The sequence below is a fragment of the Pseudophryne corroboree genome, chromosome 1, assembly GCF_028390025.1.
Source record: "Pseudophryne corroboree isolate aPseCor3 chromosome 1, aPseCor3.hap2, whole genome shotgun sequence".
Lineage (NCBI taxonomy): Eukaryota > Metazoa > Chordata > Amphibia > Anura > Myobatrachidae > Pseudophryne > Pseudophryne corroboree.
This window is the reverse complement of record NC_086444.1, coordinates 1,058,215,725-1,058,241,456: the sequence shown is the minus strand read 5'-3', so window position 1 is coordinate 1,058,241,456 and position 25,732 is coordinate 1,058,215,725. Positions and strand designations below refer to the sequence as shown.

At 46.5% G+C, this 25,732-nt stretch overlaps 1 protein-coding gene across 4 annotated transcripts in view; it reads right to left on the bottom strand.

The window, feature by feature from the left end:
- Positions 1-25,732, bottom strand: part of NMU (neuromedin U) — a 178,174-nt gene that overhangs the window by 61,666 nt on the left and 90,776 nt on the right. For all 4 annotated transcript variants that reach the window (XM_063920906.1, XM_063920908.1, XM_063920907.1 and 1 more), the window contains exons 2-4: positions 25,136-25,194; positions 21,482-21,526; positions 21,338-21,397 (exon numbers count right to left, since the gene is read on the bottom strand). In XM_063920906.1, coding sequence (XP_063776976.1) covers positions 21,338-21,397; positions 21,482-21,526; positions 25,136-25,194 — 164 coding nt within the window. The remainder of the gene's footprint in view (positions 1-21,337; positions 21,398-21,481; positions 21,527-25,135; positions 25,195-25,732) is intronic.

Below are 25,732 nucleotides of genomic sequence, written 5' to 3'. Positions count from 1 at the left end.
TACTATCCATCCATCTACATTGTATACCTGTGGTGGCTTTTTTTCTTTATACTAGTTTAGCAGTTTGCTGACAGTGTCCACCAGGTCCATTTATTATACTGTATATAGCAGTACGGTAGGCCACTGCTGTACCTACCTCTATGTCGTCACTCGTCGTCCATAAGTATACTATCCATCCATCTACATTGTATACCTGTGGTGCCTTTTTTTCTTTATACTAGTAGTACTGGTTTAGCAGTCTGCTGACAGTGTCCACCAGGTCCATTATACTGTATATAGCAGTACGGTAGGCCACTGCTGTACCTACCTCTGTGTTGTCAGTCACTCGTCATCCATTAATAATAATAAGTATACTATCCATCCATCTACATTGTATACCTGTGGTGGCTTTTTTTCTTTATACTAGTTTAGCAGTTTGCTGACAGTGTCCACCAGGTCCATTTATTATACTATATATAGCAGTACGGTAGGCCACTGCTGTACCTACCTCTGTGTCGTCACTCGTCGTCCATAAGTATACTATCCATCCATCTACATTGTATACCTGTGGTGCCTTTTTTTCTTTATACTAGTAGTACTAGTTTAGCAGTCTGCTGAGAGTGTCCACCAGGTCCATTATACTGTATATAGCAGTACGGTAGGCCACTGCTGTACCTACCTCTGTGTCATCACTCGTCGTCCATAAGTATACTACCATCCATCTACATTGTATACCTGTGGTGGCTTTTTTTTTATACTAGTAGTACTAGTTTAGCAGTCTGCTGAGAGTGTCCACCAGGTCCATTATACTGTATATAGCAGTACGGTAGGCCACTGCTGTACCTACCTCTGTGTCGTCACTCGTCGTCCATAAGTATACTACCATCCATCTACATTGTATACCTGTGGTGGCTTTTTTTTTTATACTAGTAGTACCTTTTTAGCAGTCTGCTGACAGTGTCCACCAGGTCCATTATAGTACGGTAGGCCACTGCTGTACCTACCTCTGTGTCGTCAGTCACTCGTCATCCATTAATAATAATAAGTATACTATCCATCCATCTACATTGTATACCTGTGGTGGCTTTTTTTCTTTATACTAGTAGTACTAGTTTAGCAGTCTGCTGACAGTGTCCACCAGGTCCATTATACTGTATATAGCAGTACGGTAGGCCACTGCTGTACCTACCTCTGTGTCGTCAGTCACTCGTCATCCATTAATAATAATAAGTATACTATCCATCCATCTACATTGTATACCTGTGGTGGCTTTTTTTCTTTATACTAGTTTAGCAGTTTGCTGACAGTGTCCACCAGGTCCATTTATTATACTGTATATAGCAGTACGGTAGGCCACTGCTGTATCTACCTCTGTGTCGTCACTCGTCGTCCATAAGTATACTATCCATCCATCTACATTGTATACCTGTGGTGCCTTTTAGTTGTGCGCATTAAAATATGGAGAACAAAAATGTGGAGGTTAAAAAATAGGGAAAGATCAAGATCCACTTCCACCTCGTGCTGAAGCTGCTGCCACTAGTCATGGCCGAGATGATGAAATGCCATCAACGTCGTCTGCCAAGGCCGATGCCCAATGTCATAGTACAGAGCATGTAAAATCCAAAACACAAAAGATCAGTAAAATGACCCAAAAATCTAAATTAAAAGCGTCTGAGAAGCGTAAACTTGCCAATATGCCATTTACGACACGGAGTGGCAAGGAACGGCTGAGGCCCTGGCCTATGTTCATGGCTAGTGGTTCAGCTTCACATGAGGATGGAAGCACTCATCCTCTCGCTAGAAAAAAGAAAAGACTTAAGCTGGCAAAAGCACAGCAAAGAACTGTGCGTTCTTCGAAATCACAAATCCCCAAGGAGAGTCCAATTGTGTCGGTTGCAATGCCTGACCTTCCCAACACTGGACGGGAAGAGCTTGCACCTTCCACCATGTGCACGCCCCCTGCAAGTGCTGGAAGGAGCACCCGCAGTCCAGTTCCTGATAGTCAAATTGAAGATGTCAGTGTTGAAGTACACCAGGATGAGGATATGGGTGTTGCTGGCGCTGGGGAGGAAATTGACAAGGAGGATTCTGATGGTGAGGTGGTTTGTTTAAGTCAGGCACCCGGGGAGACGCCTGTTGTCCGTGGGAGGAATATGGCCGTTGACATGCCTGGTCAAAATACAAAAAAAATCAGCTCTTCGGTGTGGAATTATTTAAACACAAATGCAGACAACAGGTGTCAAGCCGTGTGTTGCCTTTGTCAAGCTGTAATAAGTAGGGGTAAGGACGTTAACCACCTCGGAACATCCTCCCTTATACGTCACCTGCAGCGCATTCATCATAAGTCAGTGACAAGTTCAAAAACTTTGGGTGACAGCGGAAGCAGTCCACTGACCACTAAATCCCTTCCTCTTGTAACCAAGCTCCTGCAAACCACACCACCAACTCCCTCAGTGTCAATTTCCTCCTTACCCAGGAAAGCCAATAGTCCTGCAGGCCATGTCACTGGCAAGTCTGACGAGTCCTCTCCTACCTGGGATTCCTCCGATGCATCCTTGAGTGTAACGCCTACTGCTGCTGGCGCTGCTGTTGTTGCTGCTGGGAGTCGATCGTCATCCCAGAGGGGAAGTCGGAAGACCACTTGTACTACTTCCAGTAAGCAATTGACTGTACAACAGTCCTTTGCGAGGAAGATGAAATATCACAGCAGTCATCCTGCTGCAAAGCGGATAACTGAGGCCTTGGCAGCCTAGGCGGTGAGAAACGTGGTTCCGGTATCCATCGTTAATTCAGAGCCAACTATAGACTTGATTGAGGTACTGTGTCCCCGGTACCAAATACCATCTAGGTTCCATTTCTCTAGGCAGGCGATACCGAAAATGTACACAGACCTCAGAAAAAGACTCACCAGTGTCCTAAAAAATGCAGTTGTACCCAATGTCCACTTAACCACGGACATGTGGTCAAGTGGAGCAGGGTAGGCTCAGGACTATATGACTGTGACAGCCCACTGGGTAGATGTATTGCCTCCCGCTGCAAGAACAGCAGCGGCGGCACCAGTAGCAGCATCTCGCAAACGCCAACTCGTTCCTAGGCAGGCTACGCTTTGTATCACCGCTTTCCAGAATACGCACACAGCTGAAAACCTCTTACGGCAACTGAGGAAGATCATCGCAGAATGGCTTACCCCAATTGGACTCTCCTGGGGATTTGTGACATCGGACAACGCCACCAATATTGTGCGTGCATTACATCTGGGCAAATTCCAGCACGTCCCATGTTTTGCACATACCTTGAATTTGGTTGTGCAGAATTATTTAAAAAACGTCAGGGGCGTGCAAGAGATGCTGTCGGTGGCCCGAAGAATTGCGGGCCACTTTCGGCGTTCAGGCACCGCGTTCAGAAGACTGGAGCACCACCAAAAATACCTGAACCTGCCCTGCCATCATCTGAAGCAAGAGGTGGTAACGAGGTGGAATTCAACCCTCTATATGCTTCAGAGGATGGAGGAGCAGCAAAAGGCCATTCAAGCCTATACATCTGGCCACGATATAGGCAAAGGAGGTGGAATGCACCTGTCTCAAGCGCAGTGGAGAATTATTTCAACGTTGTGCAAGGTTCTGCAACCCTTTGAACTTGCCACACGTGAAGTCAGTTCAGACACTGCCAGCCTGAGTCAGGTCATTCCCCTCATCAGGCTTTTGCAGAAGAAGCTGGAGACATTGAAGGAGGAGCTAAAACAGAGCGATTCCGCTAGGCATGTGGGACTTGTGGATGGAGCTCTTCATTCGCTTAACCAGGATTCACAGGTGGTCAATCTGTTGAAATCAGAGCACTACATTTTGTCCACCGTGCTCGATCCTAGATTTAAATCCTACAGTACGTTGTATCTCTCTTTCCGGCAGACACAAGTCTGCAGGGGTTCAAAGACCTGCTGGTGAGAAAATTGTCAAGTCAAGCGGAACGTGACCCGTCAACAGCTCCTCCTTCACATTCTCCCGCAACTGGGGCTGCGAGGAAAAGGCTAAGAATTCCGAGCCCACGCGCTGGCGGTGATGCAGGGCAGTCTGGTGCGAGTGCTGACATCTGGTCCGGACTGAAGGACCTGCCAACGATTACTGACATGTCGTCTACTGTCACTGCATATGCTTCTGTCACCATTGAAAGAATGGTGGAGGATTATATGAGTGACAGCATCCAAGTAGGCACGTCAGACAGTCCATACGTATACTGGCAGGAAAAAGAGGCAATTTGGAGGCCCTTGCAAAAACTGGTTTTATTTTACCTAAGTTGCCCCCCCTCCGGTGTGTACTCCGAAAGAGTGTTTAGTGCAGCCGGTCACCTTGTCAGCGATCGGCGTACAAGGTTACTTCCCCAAAATGTAGAGAAGATGATGTTCATCAAAATGAATTATAATCAATTCCTCCGTTGAGACATTCACCAGCAATTGCCTCCAGAAAGTACACAGGGACCTGAGATGGTGGATTCCAGTGGGGACGAATTAATACTCTGTGAGGAGGGGGATGTACACAGTGAAAGGGGTGAGGAATCGGAGGATGATGATGAGGTCGACATCTTGCCTCTGTAGAGACAGTTTGAGCAAGGAGAAATTGATTGCTTCTTTTTTGGTGGGGGCCCAAACCAACCAGTCATTTCAGCCACAGTCGTGTGGCAGACCCTGTGGCTGAAATTATGGGTTTGTTAAAGTGTGCATGCCCTGTTTATACAACATAAGGGTGGGTGGGAGGGCCCAAGGACAATTCCAACTTGCACCTTTTTTTTATTTTTATCTTTGCATCATGTGATGTTTGGGGCCAATTTTTTTAAGTGCCATCCTGTCTGACACTGCAGTGCCACTCCTAGATGGGCCAGGTGTTTGTGCCGCACACTTGTGTCGCTTAGCTTAGTCATCCAGCGACCTCAGTGAAAATTTTAGGACTAAAAATAATATTGTGAGGTGTGAGGTGTTCAGATTAGACTGGGAATGAGTGTAAATTATGGTTATTGTGGTTAATAATACTATAGAATCAAAAATAAGATTTTACTTACCGATAAATCTATTTCTCGTAGTCCGTAGTGGATGCTGGGACTCCGTCAGGACCATGGGGATTAGCGGCTCCGCAGGAGACAGGGCACAAAAATAAAAGCTTTAGGACTAGGTGGTGTGCACTGGCTCCTCCCCCTATGACCCTCCTCCAAGCCTCAGTTAGGATACTGTGCCCGGACGAGCGTACACAATAAGGAAGGATTTTGAATCCCGGGTAAGACTCATACCAGCCATACCAATCACACCGTACAACCTGTGATCTGAACCCAGTTAACAGTATGACAAACGTAGGAGCCTCTGAACAGACGGCTCACAACAATAACAACCCGATTTTTTTTTGTAACAATAACTATGTACAAGTATTGCAGACAATCCGCACTTGGGATGGGCGCCCAGCATCCACTACGGACTACGAGAAATAGATTTATCGGTAAGTAAAATCTTAATTTCTCTGACGTCCTAGTGGATGCTGGGACTCCGTCAGGACCATGGGGATTATACCAAAGCTCCCAAACGGGCGGGAGAGTGCGGATGACTCTGCAGCACCGAATGAGAGAACTCCAGGTCCTCTTTAGCCAGGGTATCAAATTTGTAGAATTTTACAAACGTGTTCTCCCCCGACCACGTAGCTGCTCGGCAGAGTTGTAATGCCGAGACCCCTCGGGCAGCCGCCCAAGATGAGCCCACCTTCCTTGTGGAATGGGCCTTGATAGATTTAGGCTGTGGCAGGCCTGCCACAGAATGTGCAAGTTGAATTGTGCTACAAATCCAACGAGCAATCGTCTGCTTAGAAGCAGGAGCACCCAGCTTGTTGGGTGCATACAGTATAAAAAGCGAGTCAGATTTTCTGACTCCAGCCGTCCTTGAAATATATATTTTCAATGCCCTGACAACGTCCAGCAACTTGGAATCCTCCAAATCGCTAGTAGCCGCAGGCACCACAATAGGCTGGTTCAGGTGAAACGCTGAAACCACCTTAGGCAGAAACTGAGGACGCGTCCGCAGTTCTGCCCTGTCCGAATGGAAAATCAGATATGGGCTTTTATACGATAAAGCCGCCAATTCTGACACTCTCCTGGCTGAAGCCAGGGCCAGTAGCATGGTTACTTTCCATGTAAGATATTTCAAATCCACCGATTTGAGTGGCTCAAACCAATGGGATTTGAGAAAATCCAAAACTACATTAAGATCCCACGGAGCCACTGGGGGCACAACCGGGGGCTGTATATGTAGTACTCCTTTTACAAAAGTCTGGACTTCAGGAACTGAAGCCAATTCTTTCTGGAAGAAAATCGACAGGGCCGAAATTTGAACCTTAATGGACCCTAATTTGAGGCCCATAGACAATCCTGTTTGCAGGAAATGTAGGAATCGACCCAGTTGAAATTCCTCCGTCGGGGCCTTCCTGGCCTCACACCACGCAACATATTTTCTCCAAATGCGGTGATAATGTTGTGCAGTCACCTCCTTCCTGGCTTTTACCAGGGTAGGGATGACCTCTTCCGGAATGCCTTTTTCCCTTAGAATTCGGCGTTCAACCGCCATGCCGTCAAACGCAGCCGCGGTAAGTCTTGGAATAGACACGGTCCCTGCTGAAGCAGGTCCCGTCTTAGAGGTAGAGGCCACGGATCTTCCGTGAGCATCTCCTGAAGTTCCGGGTACCAAGTTCTTCTTGGCCAATCCGGAGCCACGAGTATCGTTCTTACTCCCCTTTGCCGTATAATTCTCAGTACTTTTGGTATGAGAGGCAGAGGAGGAAACACATACACTGACTGGAACACCCACGGTGTTACCAGAGCGTCCACAGCTATTGCCTGAGGGTCTCTTGACCTGGCGCAATACCTGTCCAGTTTTTTGTTGAGGCGGGACGCCATCATATCCACCTTTGGTTTTTCCCAACGGTTCACAATCATGTGGAAGACTTCTGGATGAAGTCCCCACTCTCCCGGGTGTAGATCGTGTCTGCTGAGGAAGTCCGCTTCCCAGTTGTCCACTCCCGGAATGAACACTGCTGACAGTGCTATCACATGATCTTCCGCCCAGCGAAGAATCCTTGCAGCTTCTGCCATTGCCCTCCTGCTTCTTGTGCCGCCCTGTCTGTTTACGTGGGCGACTGCCGTGATGTTGTCCGACTGGATCAACACCGGCTGACCCTGAAGCAGGGGTTTTGCCAGGCTTAGAGCATTGTAAATCGCTCTTAGCTCCAGTATATTTATGTGAAGAGACATCTCCAGGCTTGACCACACTCCCTGGAAGTTTCTTCCCTGTGTGACCGCTCCCCAGCCTCTCAGACTGGCATCCGTGGTCACCAGGACCCAGTCCTGTATGCCGAATCTGCGGCCCTCTAACAGATGAGCACTCTGCAATCACCACAGAAGAGACACCCTTGTCCGTGGAGACAAAGTTATCCGCTGATGCATCTGCAGATGCGATCCGGACCATTTGTCCAGCAGATCCCACTGAAAAGTTCGTGCGTGGAATCTGCCGAATGGAATCGCTTCGTAAGAAGCCACCATTTTTCCCAGGACTCTTGTGCATTGATGCACAGACACTTTTCCTGGTTTTAGGAGGTTCCTGACAAGTTCGGATAACTCCCTGGCTTTCTCCTCCGGAAGAAACACCTTTTTCTGAACCGTGTCCAGAATCATTCCCAGGAACAGCAGACGTGTCGTCGGGGTCAATTGAGATTTTGGAAAATTCAGAATCCACCCGTGCTGTTGCAGCACTACTTGGGTTAGTGCTACTACGTCCTCCAGCTGTTCTCTGGACCTTGCCCTTATCAGGAGATCGTCCAAGTAAGGGATAATTAATACGCCTTTTCTTCGCAGAAGAAACATCATTTCGGCCATTACCTTGGTAAAGACCCGAGGTGCCGTGGACAATCCAAACGGCAGCGTCTGAAACTGATAATGACAGTTTTGCACCACGAACCTGAGGTACCCTTGATGTGAAGGGCAAATTGGGACATGCAGGTAAGCATCCTTGATGTCCAGGGACACCATAAAGTCCCCTTCTTCCAGATTCGCTATCACTGCTCTGAGTGACTCCATCTTGAACTTGAATTTTTGTATGTACAGGTTCAAAGATTTCAGATTTAGAATAGGTCTTACCGAGCCGTCCGGCTTCGGTACCACAAATAGTGTGGAATAATACCCCTTTCCCTGTTGTAGGAGGGGTACCTTGACTATCACCTGCTGAGAATACAGCTTGTGAATGGCTTCCAATACCGTCGCCCTGTCTGAGGGAGACGTTGGCAGAGCAGACTTTAGGAACCGGCGAGGGGGAGACTTCTCGAATTCCAACCTGTAACCCTGAGATACTACCTGCAGGATCCAGGGGTCCACCTGTGAGTGAGCCCACTGTGCGCTGAAATTCTTGAGTCGACCCCCCACCGCCCCTGAGTCCGCTTGTAAAGCCCCAACGTCATGCTGAGGGCTTTGCAGAAGCCGGGGAGGGCTTCTGCTCCTGGGAGGGAGCTGCTTGGTGCACTCTCTTACCCTTTCCTTTGCCTCGGGGCAGATATGACTGTCCTTTTGCCCGCTTGTTCTTATAGGAACGAAAGGACTGCGGCTGAAAAGACGGTGTCTTTTTCTGTTGGGAGGGGACCTGAGGTAAAAAGGTGGATTTCCCGGCTGTTGCCGTGGCCACCAAATCCGATAGACCGACCCCAAATAATTCCTCCCCTTTATACGGCAATACTTCCATATGCCGTTTGGAATCCGCATCACCTGACCACTGTCGCGTCCATAAACTTCTTCTGGCAGATATGGACATCGCACTTACTCTCGATGCCAGAGTGCAAATATCCCTCTGAGCATCTCGCATATAAAGAAAAGCATCCTTTAATTGCTCTATAGTCAATAAAATACTGTCCCTATCCAGGGTATCAATATTTTCAGTCAGGAAATCCGACCAAACCACCCCAGCACTGCACATCCATGCTGAGGCGATGGCTGGTCGCAGTATAACACCAGTATGAGTGTATATACTTTTCAGGGTAGTTTCCAGCCTCCTATCAGCTGGATCCTTGAGGGCGGCCGTTTCAGGAGACGGTAACGCCACTTGTTTTGATAAGCGTGTGAGTGCCTTATCCACCCTAGGGGGTGTTTCCCAGCGCGCCCTAACCTCTGGCGGGAAAGGATATAATGCCAATAACTTCTTTGAAATTAGCAGTTTTCTATCGGGGTTAACCCACGCTTCATCACACACTTCATTCAATTCCTCTGATTCAGGAAAAACTACAGGTAGTTTTTTCAGACCCCACATAATACCCCTTTTTGTGGTACTTGCAGTATCAGAGATATGCAAAGCCTCCTTCATTGCCGTGATCATATAACGTGTGGCCCTACTGGAAAATACGTTTGTTTCTTCACCGTCGACACTAGATTCGGTGTCCGTGTCTGGGTCTGTGTCGACCGACTGAGGTAAAGGGCGTTTTACAGCCCCTGACGGTGTCTGAGACGCCTGGACAGGTACTAACTGGTTTGCCGGCCGTCTCATGTCGTCAACTGATTTTTGTAACGTGCTGACATTATCACGTAATTCCATAAACAAAGCCATCCATTCCGGTGTCGACTCCCTAGGGGGTGACATCACCATTACCGGCAATTGCTCCGCCTCCACACCAACATCGTCCTCATACATGTCGACACACACGTACCGACACAGCAGACACACAGGGAATGCTCTTATCGAAGACAGGACCCCACTAGCCCTTTGGGGAGACAGAGGGAGAGTTTGCCAGCACACACCCAAGCGCTATAAATATATAGGAACAACCCTACAGAAGTGTTGTTTCCTTTATAGCAGCTTAATATATCAATATCGCCAAAAAAGTGCCCCCCCTCTCTGTTTTTTTACCCTGTTTCTGTAGTGCAGTGCAGGGGAGAGTCCTGGGAGCCTTCCTCGCAGCGGAGCTGTGCAGGAAAATGGCGCTGTGTGCTGAGGAGATAGGCCCCGCCCCCTATTTCGGCGGGCTCTTCTCCCGGTGTTTGTGAGACCTGGCAGGGGTTAAATACATCCATATAGCCCCAGGGGCTATATGTGATGTATTTTTAGCCAGAACAAGGTATTATCATTGCTGCCCAGGGCGCCCCCCCCCAGCGCCCTGCACCCTCAGTGACCGCTGGTGTGAAGTGTGCTGACAACAATGGCGCACAGCTGCAGTGCTGTGCGCTACCTCATGAAGACTGAAAAGTCTTCTGCCGCCGGTTTCTGGACCTCTTCACTTTTCGGCATCTGCAAGGGGGTCGGCGGCGCGGCTCCGGGACCGGACTCCATGGCTGGGCCTGTGTTCGATCCCTCTGGAGCTAATGGTGTCCAGTAGCCTAAGAAGCCAATCCATCCTGCACGCAGGTGAGTTCACTTCTTCTCCCTAAGTCCCTCGTTGCAGTGAGCCTGTTGCCAGCAGGACTCACTGAAAATAAAAAACCTAATAACTTTTTCTAAGCAGCTCTTTAGGAGAGCCACCTAGATTGCACCCTGCTCGGACGGGCACAAAAACCTAACTGAGGCTTGGAGGAGGGTCATAGGGGGAGGAGCCAGTGCACACCACCTAGTCCTAAAGCTTTTATTTTTGTGCCCTGTCTCCTGCGGAGCCGCTAATCCCCATGGTCCTGACGGAGTCCCAGCATCCACTAGGACGTCAGAGAAATTACCCCCAAATTCTATGATTTAAGCTGTTTTTGAAAAAAAAAACCACCCGAATCCAAAACACACCCGAATCCGACAAAAAAATTTCAGGGAGGTTTTGCCAAAACGCGTCCGAATCCAAAACACGGCCGCGGAACCGACTCCAAAACCAAAACACGAAAAATTTCCGGTGCATATCTCTAATTATTAGACAGTCCCACAGAGAGTGGCTTAGTGTTAATTTTACCTGATTATAAAACCTGTATGGCTATTTTGTGCCATTCCTCTCTACAGAACTGTCTTAGCCAGATTTTAGTTCTGTTGTGCGTTGCATGACCTTTTTGTCATGTAATGACACTTAATTGTGTTAAAGGGATTCCTCTGACATTCTAGCTTGTAGTTATTGTTTGTTTAAGAATGTTGGATTCAGGGGCATATCTAGAGAGGAGGGGACCCGTGTGCAGTGTCCGGGTGTGGGCCCCCTACTTTCCCGTCCCGTAGCAGAGCTGTTAGCGCTCTGTCTGAGCGCTAGAGACTCTGGCACAGTGCCAGAGTCTACAGCAAATGTGCATGCGGTGTAGACTCTGGCACTGTGCCAGAGTCTCTAGTGCTCAGACAGAGCGCTAACAGCGCTGCTGTGGCTGCCGGCTCCGGGACTTGTGAGAGGAGGGGACCCACACCCGGACACCAGAAAGGTAAGTATATAGAAGAAATGGGTGCAGTGTGTGCGGTGTGGGCCCTCTCTGGACCCAGGGGCCCGTGTGCACCACACACACCGCAGCCGCTATAGATACGTCACTGGTTGGAATGTTGGGCTGCATAATCATCACTGGTCACTTGATTGTGATTACTAATACTAAGGAACTGGCACAGTTGGGTTCTTTAATAAGTTGAAGTATTTGTTTTCTCCACACATTTACCAGTAGCACCTTATAGTTCTACTTTTAACTCATATGTCAACAAATACCTTCCATGTATTCTGAAATACTGTACTCATGTGGTGTTTGCCATAATCGAATCAGCAGTAATGTACTTTCAGAGAGTAGCAATTTTCTCTGTGGTCTTTTCCATACACAACTGACTCGTTTAGTGTGCCTCACAGGGATGTCTCATGAATGTTGACATTAATATCATGTTAAAGGCCCCTGATGTTAATTAGTTGTAATCAGGAGTTCTTAGTTATTTCCCTGAGTATTACACGCCTAGCCTAGAGCAATTTTTTATTTTAGGCATCTCTTGAAAAGAGCAATGCTATTAAATGTTCTCCATTTCTACAACATCTGCCCAAACATGGATATAGTATATGGAGGGGAAAGTTTCTAACAACTATTCCTAGAATCATGGTTAATGATACTTTGGTCATGGATACTGAACTTTCGCAAACCTTGATCATAAAGAGCAGACTCTCACAGTGACCAGAAAGAAGTGTGTGCATTAATATTGGGGTGGATTCCTAAAAACACACACACACACACACACACACACACACACACACACACACACACACACACACACACACACACACACACACACACACACACTTACACTGTTTGCATTTATGCGGAGTGGAAAATCAGAAGAACTGTCCTGCATACTAACAATATGAACCACCCAATCATTACATGAAAATTAACTTCTCCTAAACTACAACCTGATCTCTGAATGAAATCATGAAAGTGAGGGGACATAGGAACGGGTCTGGGACTGAGGGTCGACAGCACAAAGGTCGACACACCTTAGGTCGACGCCAATTGGTCGACACACCTTAGGTCGACATGGACAAACGGTCGACATGGACAAAAGGTCGACAGGAACAAGGTCGACATGGAAAAAGGTCGACATGAGTTTTTTATGTTTTTTTGGTGTCGTTTTCTTCGTAGAGTGACCGGGAACCCCAATTAGTGCACCGCGTTCGCTCGCCATGCTTCGGGCATGGTGCCTTCACTCCGCTACCGCTTCGCTCGGCACACTTTACCGTTCCAATCGTAGTCCACATTGATCGTTAAGTATGAAAAGGTTCAAAAAAAGAAAAAAATCGTAAAAAACTCATGTCGACCTTTTTCCATGTCGACCTTGTTCCTGTCAACCTTTTGTCCATGTCGACCTTTTGTCCATGTCGACCTAAGGTGTGTCGACCAATTGGCGTCGACCTAAGGTGTGTCGACCTTTGTGCTGTCGACCTGGAGTCCGGATACCATAGGAACTGCCACTTGGATTTGGATGGTGTTTTTATAACATACTTGTTTGTGCACTTGTACATGTGCTTATCCACATTAAATGCACTGTATGGTAAGATAGCTTTCCACTGACATACCAGCCCCTGCTGAGCCACCGTAAATAAAACAGAAAGGTTCTGCAGCCAAATTGCTAATCAAGAGATCACTCCTACACAGTATATGTGCTCTTTCCAACTTTTTCAATCTTGAAATAAGATTACCTCATAAAACAAAATCTCATTTTTGCACGTGGGTACAATTACACCTGCACTTATGCACCCTGACTGCATTTCATTAGTAATGCCCACTTACGATAGATATTGTAGATAGATAGATAGATAGATAGATAGATAGATAGATAGATAGATAGACAGATCCCATCTGACTGGGTGACGCTGCTCTGCTATTTTGGTGTCACCCCCTCGACGGTGTCATAGAACAGCCACACTGCTTGGGGAGAGACTGAGCGCTGCCTAGCAGCTGCCAAGGCGTTCACTCCCCAAAACATCACACAACAGGGAGTGGTTTCGCAGGGACAAAAACTGTTGTGCATACAAATTGGATAAATCTCTGATTTAACCAATGTGTCTGAATGACATGTTTTGTTCATTTCCCAGTGTTTGGGAGCAAATGGTCAATTGTCATTTGCTCTCATCCATTACCAGATTTTCATTCCAATCACCCAGATCTGGCAGATGATCTGCCAGATAATTGTCTAGTGTATGCCCAGCTTTACCCTTATGGTGCCCATACACTTGTGCGATGCCCCGCGACGCGACATCGCGGGGCATCGCACCGGCAGTTCGCACCTGAACTGCCAAAGTGATTACCATGCGATCATGCAATAGATCGCATGGTAATCACGTAATCGACACGTCACCGCCGAGTGGGAGCGGCCCGGCGGGTGCCCATCGCAGTGCGATATATCTCATGTGGTTTTAAAACCACATGCGATCGCACTACGATGCGAGAGATATTAAGTGCAGCACATAATATCTTGAGACTCGACATTCGAGTGGCGTGCCCGCGCATCGCGTCTCAAGGTACCTAAAATGTGCATACAATCCTTCGATTTCTCACACAGATGAGGTCGAAATCGAAGGATAGCACCGATTATCTCACAAGTGTATGGGCACCATAAGAATATTTCAGAGCATAACTGTATGATATTGTACAGATTATGGTACCGCAGACAGTGGGGGTAATTTTTCCTGTGGGCCGATACAGAGTGAAAAAGTGCAAAAAGTGTATTCTTAGTGTAAATAGCGTAAATTGCTCTGAGAATGCCCAGAGAACCATCCATGTGCACATACGCCTATACAGAGATATGTGATTCTGGAACTTACACCCAATGCTGCCTGGATAAGTGTGACAGAGTGTTATAACTAGAGATGAGCGGGTTCGGTTTCTCTGAATCCGAACCCGCCAGAACTTCATGTTTTTTTTCACGGGTCCGAGCGACTCGGATCTTCCCGCCTTGCTCGGTTAACCCGAGCGCGCCCGAACGTCATCATGACGCTGTCGGATTCTCGCGAGGCTCGGATTCTATCGCGAGACTCGGATTCTATATAAGGAGCCGCGCGTCGCCGCCATTTTCACACGTGCATTGAGATTGATAGGGAGAGGACGTGGCTGGCGTCCTCTCCATTTAGATTATAAGAGACTGAGAGAGATTTACTGGAGCTGACTAGGAGGAGTACTGTTACTGTAGAAGTGTAGAGACTGAGTGGAGAGAGTTTACTAGTGAGGACAGTGCAGTTTACTTTATAATCCGTTCTCTGCCTGAAAAAAGCGATACACAGCACACAGTGACTCAGTCACATACCATATCTGTGTGCACTGCTCAGGCTCAGGCCAGTGTGCTGCATCATCTATTATCTATATATAATATTATATATATCTGTCTGACTGCTCAGCTCACACAGCTTATAATTGTGGGGGAGACTGGGGAGCACTACTGCAGTGCCAGTTATAGGTTATAGCAGGAGCCAGGAGTACATAATATATTATATAGTGAGTGACCACCAGACACACAGTGCAGTTTATTTAATATATCCGTTCTCTGCCTGAAAAAAGCGATACACACAGTGACTCAGTCAGTCACATACCATATCTGTGTGCACTGCTCAGGCTCAGGCCAGTGTGCTGCATCATCTATTATCTATATATAATATTATATATATCTGTCTGACTGCTCAGCTCACACAGCTTATAATTGTGGGGGAGACTGGGGAGCACTACTGCAGTGCCAGTTATAGGTTATAGCAGGAGCCAGGAGTACATAATATATTATATAGTGAGTGACCACCAGACACACAGTGCAGTTTATTTAATATATCCGTTCTCTGCCTGAAAAAAGCGATACACACAGTGACTCAGTCAGTCACATACCATATCTGTGTGCACTGCTCAGGCTCAGGCCAGTGTGCTGCATCATCTATATATATTATATATCTGTCTGACTGCTCAGCTCACACAGCTTATAATTGTGGGGGAGACTGGGGAGCACTACTGCAGTGCCAGTTATAGGTTATAGCAGGAGCCAGGAGTACATAATATATTATATAGTGAGTGACCACCAGACACACAGTGCAGTTTATTTAATATATCCGTTCTCTGCCTGAAAAAAGCGATACACACAGTGACTCAGTCAGTCACATACCATATCTGTGTGCACTGCTCAGGCTCAGGCCAGTGTGCTGCATCATCTATATATATTATATATCTGTCTGACTGCTCAGCTCACACAGCTTATAATTGTGGGGGAGACTGGGGAGCACTACTGCAGTGCCAGTTATAGGTTATAGCAGGAGCCAGGAGTACATATTATATTAAAATTAAACAGTGCACACTTTTGCTGCAGGAGTGCCACTGCCAGTGTGACTGACCAGTGACCTGACCACACTGACCACCAGTATAGTTAGTAGTATACTTATATTGTGATTGCCTGAAAAAGTTAAACACTCGTCGTGTGACTTCACTTGTGTGTTTTTTTTTTTTTATTCTATAAAAATAAAACTCATTCTGCTGACAGACAGTGTCCAGCAGGTCCGTCATTATATAATATATAATATATACCTGTCCGGCTGCAGTAGTGATATATATATATTTTTTATATCATTTATCATCCAGTCGCAGCAGACACAGTACGGTAGTTCACGGCTGTGGCTACCTCTGTGTCTCTGCACTCGGCAGGCAGTCCGTCCATAATTGTAATACCACCTAACCGTGGATTTTTTTCATTCTTCTTTATACATACATAGTTACATAGACATCTTCTCTTTATCAACCAGTCTATATTAGCTGCAGACACAGTACAGTACGGTAGTTCACGGCTGTGGCTACCTCTGTGTCTGCACTCGGCAGGCAGTCCGTCCATAATTGTATACCACCTAACCGTGGTTTTTTTTCATTCTTCTTTATACATACATAGTTACATAGACATCTTCTCTTTATCAACCAGTCTATATTAGCTGCAGACACAGTACAGTACGGTAGTTCACGGCTGTGGCTACCTCTGTGTCTGCACTCGGCAGGCAGTCCGTCCATAATTGTATACCACCTAACCGTGGATTTTTTTCAGTCTTCTTTATACATACATAGTTACATAGACATCTTCTCTTTATCAACCAGTCTATATTAGCTGCAGACACAGTACAGTACGGTAGTTCACGGCTGTGGCTACCTCTGTGTCTGCAGTCGGCAGGCAGTCCATAATTGTATACTAGTATCCATCTCCATTGTTTACCTGAGGTGCCTTTTAGTTGTGCCTATTAAAATATGGAGAACAAAAATGTTGAGGTTCCAAAATTAGGGAAAGATCAAGATCCACTTCCACCTCGTGCTGAAGCTGCTGCCACTAGTCATGGCCGAGACGATGAAATGCCAGCAACGTCGTCTGCCAAGGCCGATGCCCAATGTCATAGTACAGAGCATGTCAAATCCAAAACACCAAATATCAGAAAAAAAAGGACTCCAAAACCTAAAATAAAATTGTCGGAGGAGAAGCGTAAACTTGCCAATATGCCATTTACCACACGGAGTGGCAAGGAACGGCTGAGGCCCTGGCCTATGTTCATGGCTAGTGGTTCAGCTTCACATGAGGATGGAAGCACTCAGCCTCTCGCTAGAAAAATGAAAAGACTCAAGCTGGCAAAAGCAGCACAGCAAAGAACTGTGCATTCTTCGAAATCCCAAATCCACAAGGAGAGTCCAATTGTGTCGGTTGCGATGCCTGACCTTCCCAACACTGGACGTGAAGAGCATGCGCCTTCCACCATTTGCACGCCCCCTGCAAGTGCTGGAAGGAGCACCCGCAGTCCAGTTCCTGATAGTCAGATTGAAGATGTCAGTGTTGAAGTACACCAGGATGAGGAGGATATGGGTGTTGCTGGCGCTGGGGAGGAAATTGACCAGGAGGATTCTGATGGTGAGGTGGTTTGTTTAAGTCAGGCACCCGGGGAGACACCTGTTGTCCGTGGGAGGAATATGGCCGTTGACATGCCAGGTGAAAATACCAAAAAAATCAGCTCTTCGGTGTGGAGGTATTTCACCAGAAATGCGGACAACAGGTGTCAAGCCGTGTGTTCCCTTTGTCAAGCTGTAATAAGTAGGGGTAAGGACGTTAACCACCTCGGAACATCCTCCCTTATACGTCACCTGCAGCGCATTCATAATAAGTCAGTGACAAGTTCAAAAACTTTGGGTGACAGCGGAAGCAGTCCACTGACCAGTAAATCCCTTCCTCTTGTAACCAAGCTCACGCAAACCACCCCACCAACTCCCTCAGTGTCAATTTCCTCCTTCCCCAGGAATGCCAATAGTCCTGCAGGCCATGTCACTGGCAATTCTGACGAGTCCTCTCCTGCCTGGGATTCCTCCGATGCATCCTTGCGTGTAACGCCTACTGCTGCTGGCGCTGCTGTTGTTGCCGCTGGGAGTCGATGGTCATCCCAGAGGGGAAGTCGTAAGCCCACTTGTACTACTTCCAGTAAGCAATTGACTGTTCAACAGTCCTTTGCGAGGAAGATGAAATATCACAGCAGTCATCCTACTGCAAAGCGGATAACTGAGGCCTTGACAACTATGTTGGTGTTAGACGTGCGTCCGGTATCCGCCGTTAGTTCACAGGGAACTAGACAATTTATTGAGGCAGTGTGCCCCCGTTACCAAATACCATCTAGGTTCCACTTCTCTAGGCAGGCGATACCGAGAATGTACACGGACGTCAGAAAAAGACTCACCAGTGTCCTAAAAAATGCAGTTGTACCCAATGTCCACTTAACCACGGACATGTGGACAAGTGGAGCAGGGCAGGGTCAGGACTATATGACTGTGACAGCCCACTGGGTAGATGTATGGACTCCCGCCGCAAGATCAGCAGCGGCGGCACCAGTAGCAGCATCTCGCAAACGCCAACTCTTTCCTAGGCAGGCTACGCTTTGTATCACCGCTTTCCAGAATACGCACACAGCTGAAAACCTCTTACGGCAACTGAGGAAGATCATCGCGGAATGGCTTACCCCAATTGGACTCTCCTGTGGATTTGTGGCATCGGACAACGCCAGCAATATTGTGTGTGCATTAAATATGGGCAAATTCCAGCACGTCCCATGTTTTGCACATACCTTGAATTTGGTGGTGCAGAATTTTTTAAAAAACGACAGGGGCGTGCAAGAGATGCTGTCGGTGGCCAGAAGAATTGCGGGACACTTTCGGCGTACAGGCACCACGTACAGAAGACTGGAGCACCACCAAAAACTACTGAACCTGCCCTGCCATCATCTGAAGCAAGAAGTGGTAACGAGGTGGAATTCAACCCTCTATATGCTTCAGAGGTTGGAGGAGCAGCAAAAGGCCATTCAAGCCTATACAATTGAGCACGATATAGGAGGTGGAATGCACCTGTCTCAAGTGCAGTGGAGAATGATTTCAACGTTGTGCAAGGTTCTGATGCCCTTTGAACTTGCCACACGTGAAGTCAGTTCAGACACTGCCAGCCTGAGTCAGGTCATTCCCCTCATCAGGCTTTTGCAGAAGAAGCTGGAGGCATTGAAGAAGGAGCTAAAAGGGAGCGATTCCGCTAGGCATGTGGGACTTGTGGATGCAGCCCTTAATTCGCTTAACAAGGATTCACGGGTGGTCAATCTGTTGAAATCAGAGCACTACATTTTGGCCACCGTGCTCGATCCTAGATTTAAAGCCTACCTTGGATCTCTCTTTCCGGCAGACACAAGTCTGCTGGGGTTGAAAGACCTGCTGGTGACAAAATTGTCAAGTCAAGCGGAACGCGACCTGTCAACATCTCCTCCTTCACATTCTCCCGCAACTGGGGGTGCGAGGAAAAGGCTCAGAATTCCGAGCCCACCCGCTGGCGGTGATGCAGGGCAGTCTGGAGCGACTGCTGATGCTGACATCTGGTCCGGACTGAAGGACCTGACAACGATTACGGACATGTCGTCTACTGTCACTGCATATGATTCTCTCAACATTGATAGAATGGTGGAGGATTATATGAGTGACCGCATCCAAGTAGGCACGTCACACAGTCCGTACTTATACTGGCAGGAAAAAGAGGCAATTTGGAGGCCCTTGCACAAACTGGCTTTATTCTACCTAAGTTGCCCTCCCACAAGTGTGTACTCCGAAAGAGTGTTTAGTGCCGCCGCTCACCTTGTCAGCAATCGGCGTACGAGGTTACATCCAGAAAATGTGGAGAAGATGATGTTCATTAAAATGAATTATAATCAATTCCTCCGCGGAGACATTGACCAGCAGCAATTGCCTCCACAAAGTACACAGGGAGCTGAGATGGTGGATTCCAGTGGGGACGAATTGATAATCTGTGAGGAGGGGGATGTACACGGTGATATATCGGAGGGTGAAGATGAGGTGGACATCTTGCCTCTGTAGAGCCAGTTTGTGCAAGGAGAGATTAATTGCTTCTTTTTTGGGGGGGGGGTCCAAACCAACCCGTCATATCAGTCACAGTCGTGTGGCAGACCCTGTCACTGAAATGATGGGTTGGTTAAAGTGTGCATGTCCTGTTTTGTTTATACAACATAAGGGTGGGTGGGAGGGCCCAAGGACAATTCCATCTTGCACCTCTTTTTTCTTTTCTTTTTCTTTGCATCATGTGCTGATTGGGGAGGGTTTTTTGGAAGGGACATCCTGCGTGACACTGCAGTGCCACTCCTAGATGGGCCCGGTGTTTGTGTCGGCCACTAGGGTCGCTAATCTTACTCACACAGTCAGCTACCTCATTGCGCCTCTTTTTTTCTTTGCGTCATGTGCTGTTTGGGGAGGGTTTTTTGGAAGGGACATCCTGCGTGACACTGCAGTGCCACTCCTAGATGGGCCCGGTGTTTGTGTCGGCCACTAGGGTCGCTAATCTTACTCACACAGCTACCTCATTGCGCCTCTTTTTTTCTTTGCGTCATGTGCTGTTTGGGGAGGGTTTTTTGGAAGGGACATCCTGCGTGACACTGCAGTGCCACTCCTAGATGGGCCCGGTGTTTGTGTCGGCCACTAGGGTCGCTAATCTTACTCACACAGCTACCTCATTGCGCCTCTTTTTTTCTTTGCGTCATGTGCTGTTTGGGGAGGGTTTTTTGGAAGGGCCATCCTGCGTGACACTGCAGTGCCACTCCTAGATGGGCCCGGTGTTTGTGTCGGCCACTAGGGTCGCTAATCTTACTCACACAGCTACCTCATTGCGCCTCTTTTTTTCTTTGCGTCATGTGCTGTTTGGGGAGGGTTTTTTGGAAGGGACATCCTGCGTGACACTGCAGTGCCACTCCTAGATGGGCCCGGTGTTTGTGTCGGCCACTAGGGTCGCTTATCTTACTCACACAGCGACCTCGGTGCAAATTTTAGGACTAAAAATAATATTGTGAGGTGTGAGGTATTCAGAATAGACTGAAAATGAGTGTAAATTATGGTTTTTGAGGTTAATAATACTTTGGGATCAAAATGACCCCCAAATTCTATGATTTAAGCTGTTTTTTAGTGTTTTTTGAAAAAAACACCCGAATCCAAAACACACCCGAATCCGACAAAAAAAATTCGGTGAGGTTTTGCCAAAACGCGTTCGAACCCAAAACACGGCCGCGGAACCGAACCCAAAACCAAAACACAAAACCCGAAAAATTTCAGGCGCTCATCTCTAGTTATAACATAGGGTGTGTTTATGAATTGTGAACATACGAACATGCATATACAGTACATCTGTTTGCTGATTGGTGCAACTACATGATGATGATGATGGGGATGGTGGCTGGCTCTAACACAAGATAGCACAATTATACTTTCAACGATCTAGAGCAAGCTACTAACACAAGTAAATGTGAGATCAGATGGCATGGATTTCTGCACAGTTGCACTTTTGCACCATGTTAGTAAATGACCAATGTGTATCATCTGCAATATGAAAGTATGTCCTAATAATATTACATGATTTACCTACCTGAGATTTTTGCAGATATCCCATAACCATAAAACAAATTTCTTCTAAACCACTGGACACCTGCACACAAAAAGCAAACGTTGTAAACTCACATCTCTATTTTTACACTATAGTAAATGGAAAAGATAATTAATATGGACTCACCGCAGGCTGGGAATCTGACAGCACTGCAGAGCATACATCATCTATCTGTAGACAAAAGGAAATCACAAAAGCAGGGTAAAAATGTAACCCGCTGATTGTCAGCAGTTCTGTAAACAGCCTGGAAAATAGTTATCTTATTTAAAAGCTGCAGACGTTCACTTTATACAGTAATATCGTGCTAATAATATAGTGGATGGAATGGACAGCACATGGTTTATGCTCACTTGCTGGAGGATATGATGCTGTCAGAATTACAGTACAGTGTATCTAACAGGAGACCCTGGGGGATACTGTATATCATTCCAGGTTGTACAACATTTAATCACTGTATCACTTTGTGAAGACACAGCACATGGCTGGTTACTAAATCACTGAATGGTTTATGGGGGTCATTCCGAGTTGATCGCTCGCTAGCTGTTTTTAGCAGCCGTGCAAACGCTAAGCCGCCGCCCTCTGGGAGTGTATCTTAGCTTAGCAGAAGTGCGAACGAAAGGATCGCAGAGCAGCCGCAAAATAATTTTGTGCAGTTTCAGAGTAGCTCCAGACCTACTCCTAGCTTGCGATCACTTCAGACTGTTTAGTTCCGGATTTGACGTCACAAACACGCCCTGCGTTCGTTCAGCCACGCCTGTGTTTCTCCGGGCACGCCTGCATTTTCTCGATCACTCCCTGAAAACGGTCAGTTGACACCCAGAAACGCCCCCTTCCTGTCAATCACTCTGCGGCCAGCAGTGCGAGTGAAAAGCGTTGCTAGACCTTGTGTTAAACTACTTCGGCTGTTGTGAAAGTACTACGCGCGTGCACATTGCGCCGCATACGCATGTGCAGAAGTGCCGTTTTTTGCCTCATCGCAGCGCAGCGAACATTTTCAGCTAGCAATCAACTCGGAATGACCCTATATATCCGGGGTTCTAATGCATATTTGTGTTGAAGGATGGATAGGCGGCACCGTGGCACTCCTACGGGTAATCCACTTTCCTACAACTGTCCATAAACCTACTGGTAGGTTCACTGACTGCTGCCAAAAATGAACCCTAGTTGATGTTTAAGTTGTAGAGAGACTGTGGGCGGGATGCATCAATCATCACATCCCACCCCACTCATTACAAGCATAGCAGCATTTAGTATTACTGTATGCTTGAATACAATCGTAAGGACAGCTCTCCCGATAAGAGTAGTCTTTTGTGATACAAGGACTTCTGGGGTTTATGACCTAGGAGTACTTCGGCACATGTGTCGGATGACTTGTCAAACACAGGGGACACTGGGAGGGATCCAAATTGATCCTTCACACAGCGCACATTGCGAAAGGAAGCCTATAGGCTCTTATAGGCACCTACTGGGTCCAAGCTCGGGAATGTACTGCATATGAGAAATGCGGCTAAACCTCCAAAAACTGCATTTTCAGTGGTTTGACCACATTTTTTTTTTACCTTTGATGCAACTTGCCATGTAAGCTTTCAACTGAAAAAGCCTCTTACACAATGTGTTTTGTTTTGTAACTGTACACTTTATTTATCTAAAGTTTACTTAGCTCAGGGAGTTAATCTAGTTCACGCCCATTTTGCTAATTAGCATACATTTTAACTTGTATGCCTTAAAATGTAGCATTTAAGGCGGTTATTCAGGTTTGTTAGCAAACCAAAAAAGCACAATAATGGGCAAAAACCACGTTGCACTGCAGGTGGGGCAGATGTAACATGTGCAGAGAGAGTTAGATTTGGGTGGGTTACATTGTTTCTGTGCAGGGTAAATACTGACTGCTTTATTTGTACACTGCAATTTAGATTTCAATCTTAACACACCCCACCCAAATCTAACTCTCTCTGCACCATACTTGCCTACTCTCCCGGAAGCTGCCGGAGGACCCGCGAATCGCGGCGTTTTCCGGATGTGGGGGTGGGGCTTGATGTCACAGCCTGGCCCTGCCCCTTGAAGTCTCCTGCAGCGTCTCCTCTCCAGGTTTCTCCCGGAGAGGAGACATTCAAAGTAGGTAAGTATGCTCTGCACATATTACATCTGCAGTGCAACACGGTTTTGACCATTAGTTTGCTTTTCTGGTTTGCTGACAAACCTGATTAAGGCCCTAAGTGCAGATTTACAACTATGAGGCCTCACTACAGTGAAGAAGGAAAAGCTGTGAGAGGATTCTGGAATGAATGTAATAATATTTGCTGGTCCCAGGATTGGCCACCCTATGTGCGACAGATTGAACAATGGTTGCTACACACCCAATTTCCCTATCTGTGTAGAATGCATATCCGCCAGGGGTGAGAACACACCACCATAGACGCAACATCAGAGCAGATCCACTCCTTGCGTATGTTCTGGAATGCACAGATTTCAGATCAACTTTCTTCTCAGGACCTTGCGATCATGGAGACAATGCAAATACCTTCACAGAGAACAGCTCATGCGTGTGCAGTGAGACTTTTCTCTGTATTCCGGCAGTAGCAAAAAAACGCTCAACTGTGAAAACATTGGTAAAGCGTACAACTATGGCCCTTTAGACCTAACTCTCAGTGGAAGTCTGCCCAGTATTTGTCTGCTGCATCTAATACCTGGTATGTACAGGTGAAAAGTTGTACCCTTCAGGTGGATTTGCTCCTAACGCCGAATGAGTCCCTTAATGTGAACTGAATATAAACAGCTCCAGAGATGACACAAAAATTGGTGACATTTGAAAAGACAAATCAGGTTGCATTGTAGCATTAACTAAATATTTACAATTCACGGATATGGCATGCAACATTGAGTTAGGCTTAAAAAAACATATTTTGCCAAATTAATTAGGCACATGTATGTTTCTTCGAGTGGAATTAGAGGAGGCAGGGGAACACACCTGACGCATTTCGCTGCTAAGCTCTGCAGCCTGTGCAGCTAAATATGTCATGTGCCTGAACCAATACTGGACCGTCAACCAAGCAACGCACCATTTCTTTGGACATTCTCCTATTTATCAATGGGCGCTGTATTTCTGGTGAGAACCCTACACTTTGAACATTCGTTACCACAAGCGGTATACTTGTGGTAACAACCATTCATTTGGACTGTGCTGTCGGTTATAAGGAGTACCCAATGTCCATTTTTCCAATTGCTTGCAGTCTAGCTTTATCAAATAGGAACAAGCACTTTAAACTGTGGAATAATATGTTGGTGACTAGGAGCTCTTAATATGTTTTTCTATAAATTGTGTAGTATTTTTTATTGATTAATTAACCTATTACATTTTATTCGTTCATTTCAATTCATCTGTTATAGTAACACATTTAGCGCTACGACTTTCCTTTTTCATTGCACTGTATATTGAACTTACAATATAAGAGGCATGGGAAACACTTGATGGACAAGGAAAGGAAAAAAACGAGTATATGGAAAGTGTGTTTGGCATTATAAGGCAGCAGCATTACCAGCTGCTAATACTAAAGCATCCATTAGTGACTAGTGTTTCTCTGCAGCTCCTGGTAGATTGTAAGCTCACATGAGCAAGACCCTTTCTGACATCTGTCTCACATCTGCATCTTCTTTGTCAACACTGTATGTATCTGATCTGTTTATGGAATAATTTGTCCTTTTAATGTATGATTTGTCTTATACCCACTGTCTGGCGCTGCAGAGTTACATATATAGGATGAAGATGAAGATTGAACTTACCCCATTCCACAACTGCAGCTCTTGCTCTGCTCTAAGCATATTAGATGAAAATGGGGCACCTGAAAGACATCAGTTTTACCAGTTAATAAATACCATAAAATATGCAAAATATGACATGAAAACAGGAAGATTGGTTGATTAACATATGGACAGTTGTGGTTACCGGCATTTGTGAAAACGAGTGGTATTATTGGTGAGCTAAACCTCATTATTGAAGCACGTTCATACTAGAGATGTGCGGCGGGCACTTTTCGTGTTTTGGTTTTTGTTCTGGTTCCATGCTCATGTTTTGGATCTGGATTGGTTTTGCCAAAACCACCCTTTCGAGTTTTGGTTTTGAACCTGGATGATTTTTAAAAAAATACACAAAAACAGCTAAAATCACAGAATTTGGGGGTAATTTTGATCCTACGGTATTATTAACCTCAATAGCATTCATTTCCACTCATTTCCAGTATATTCTGAAGCTGAACACCTTACAATATTCTTTTTAGGTCAAAAGGTTGCACCGAGGTGGCTGTATGACTAAGCTAAGCGACACAAGTGTGCGGTACAAACACCTGGCCCATCTAGGAGTGGCACTGCAGTGGCAGACAG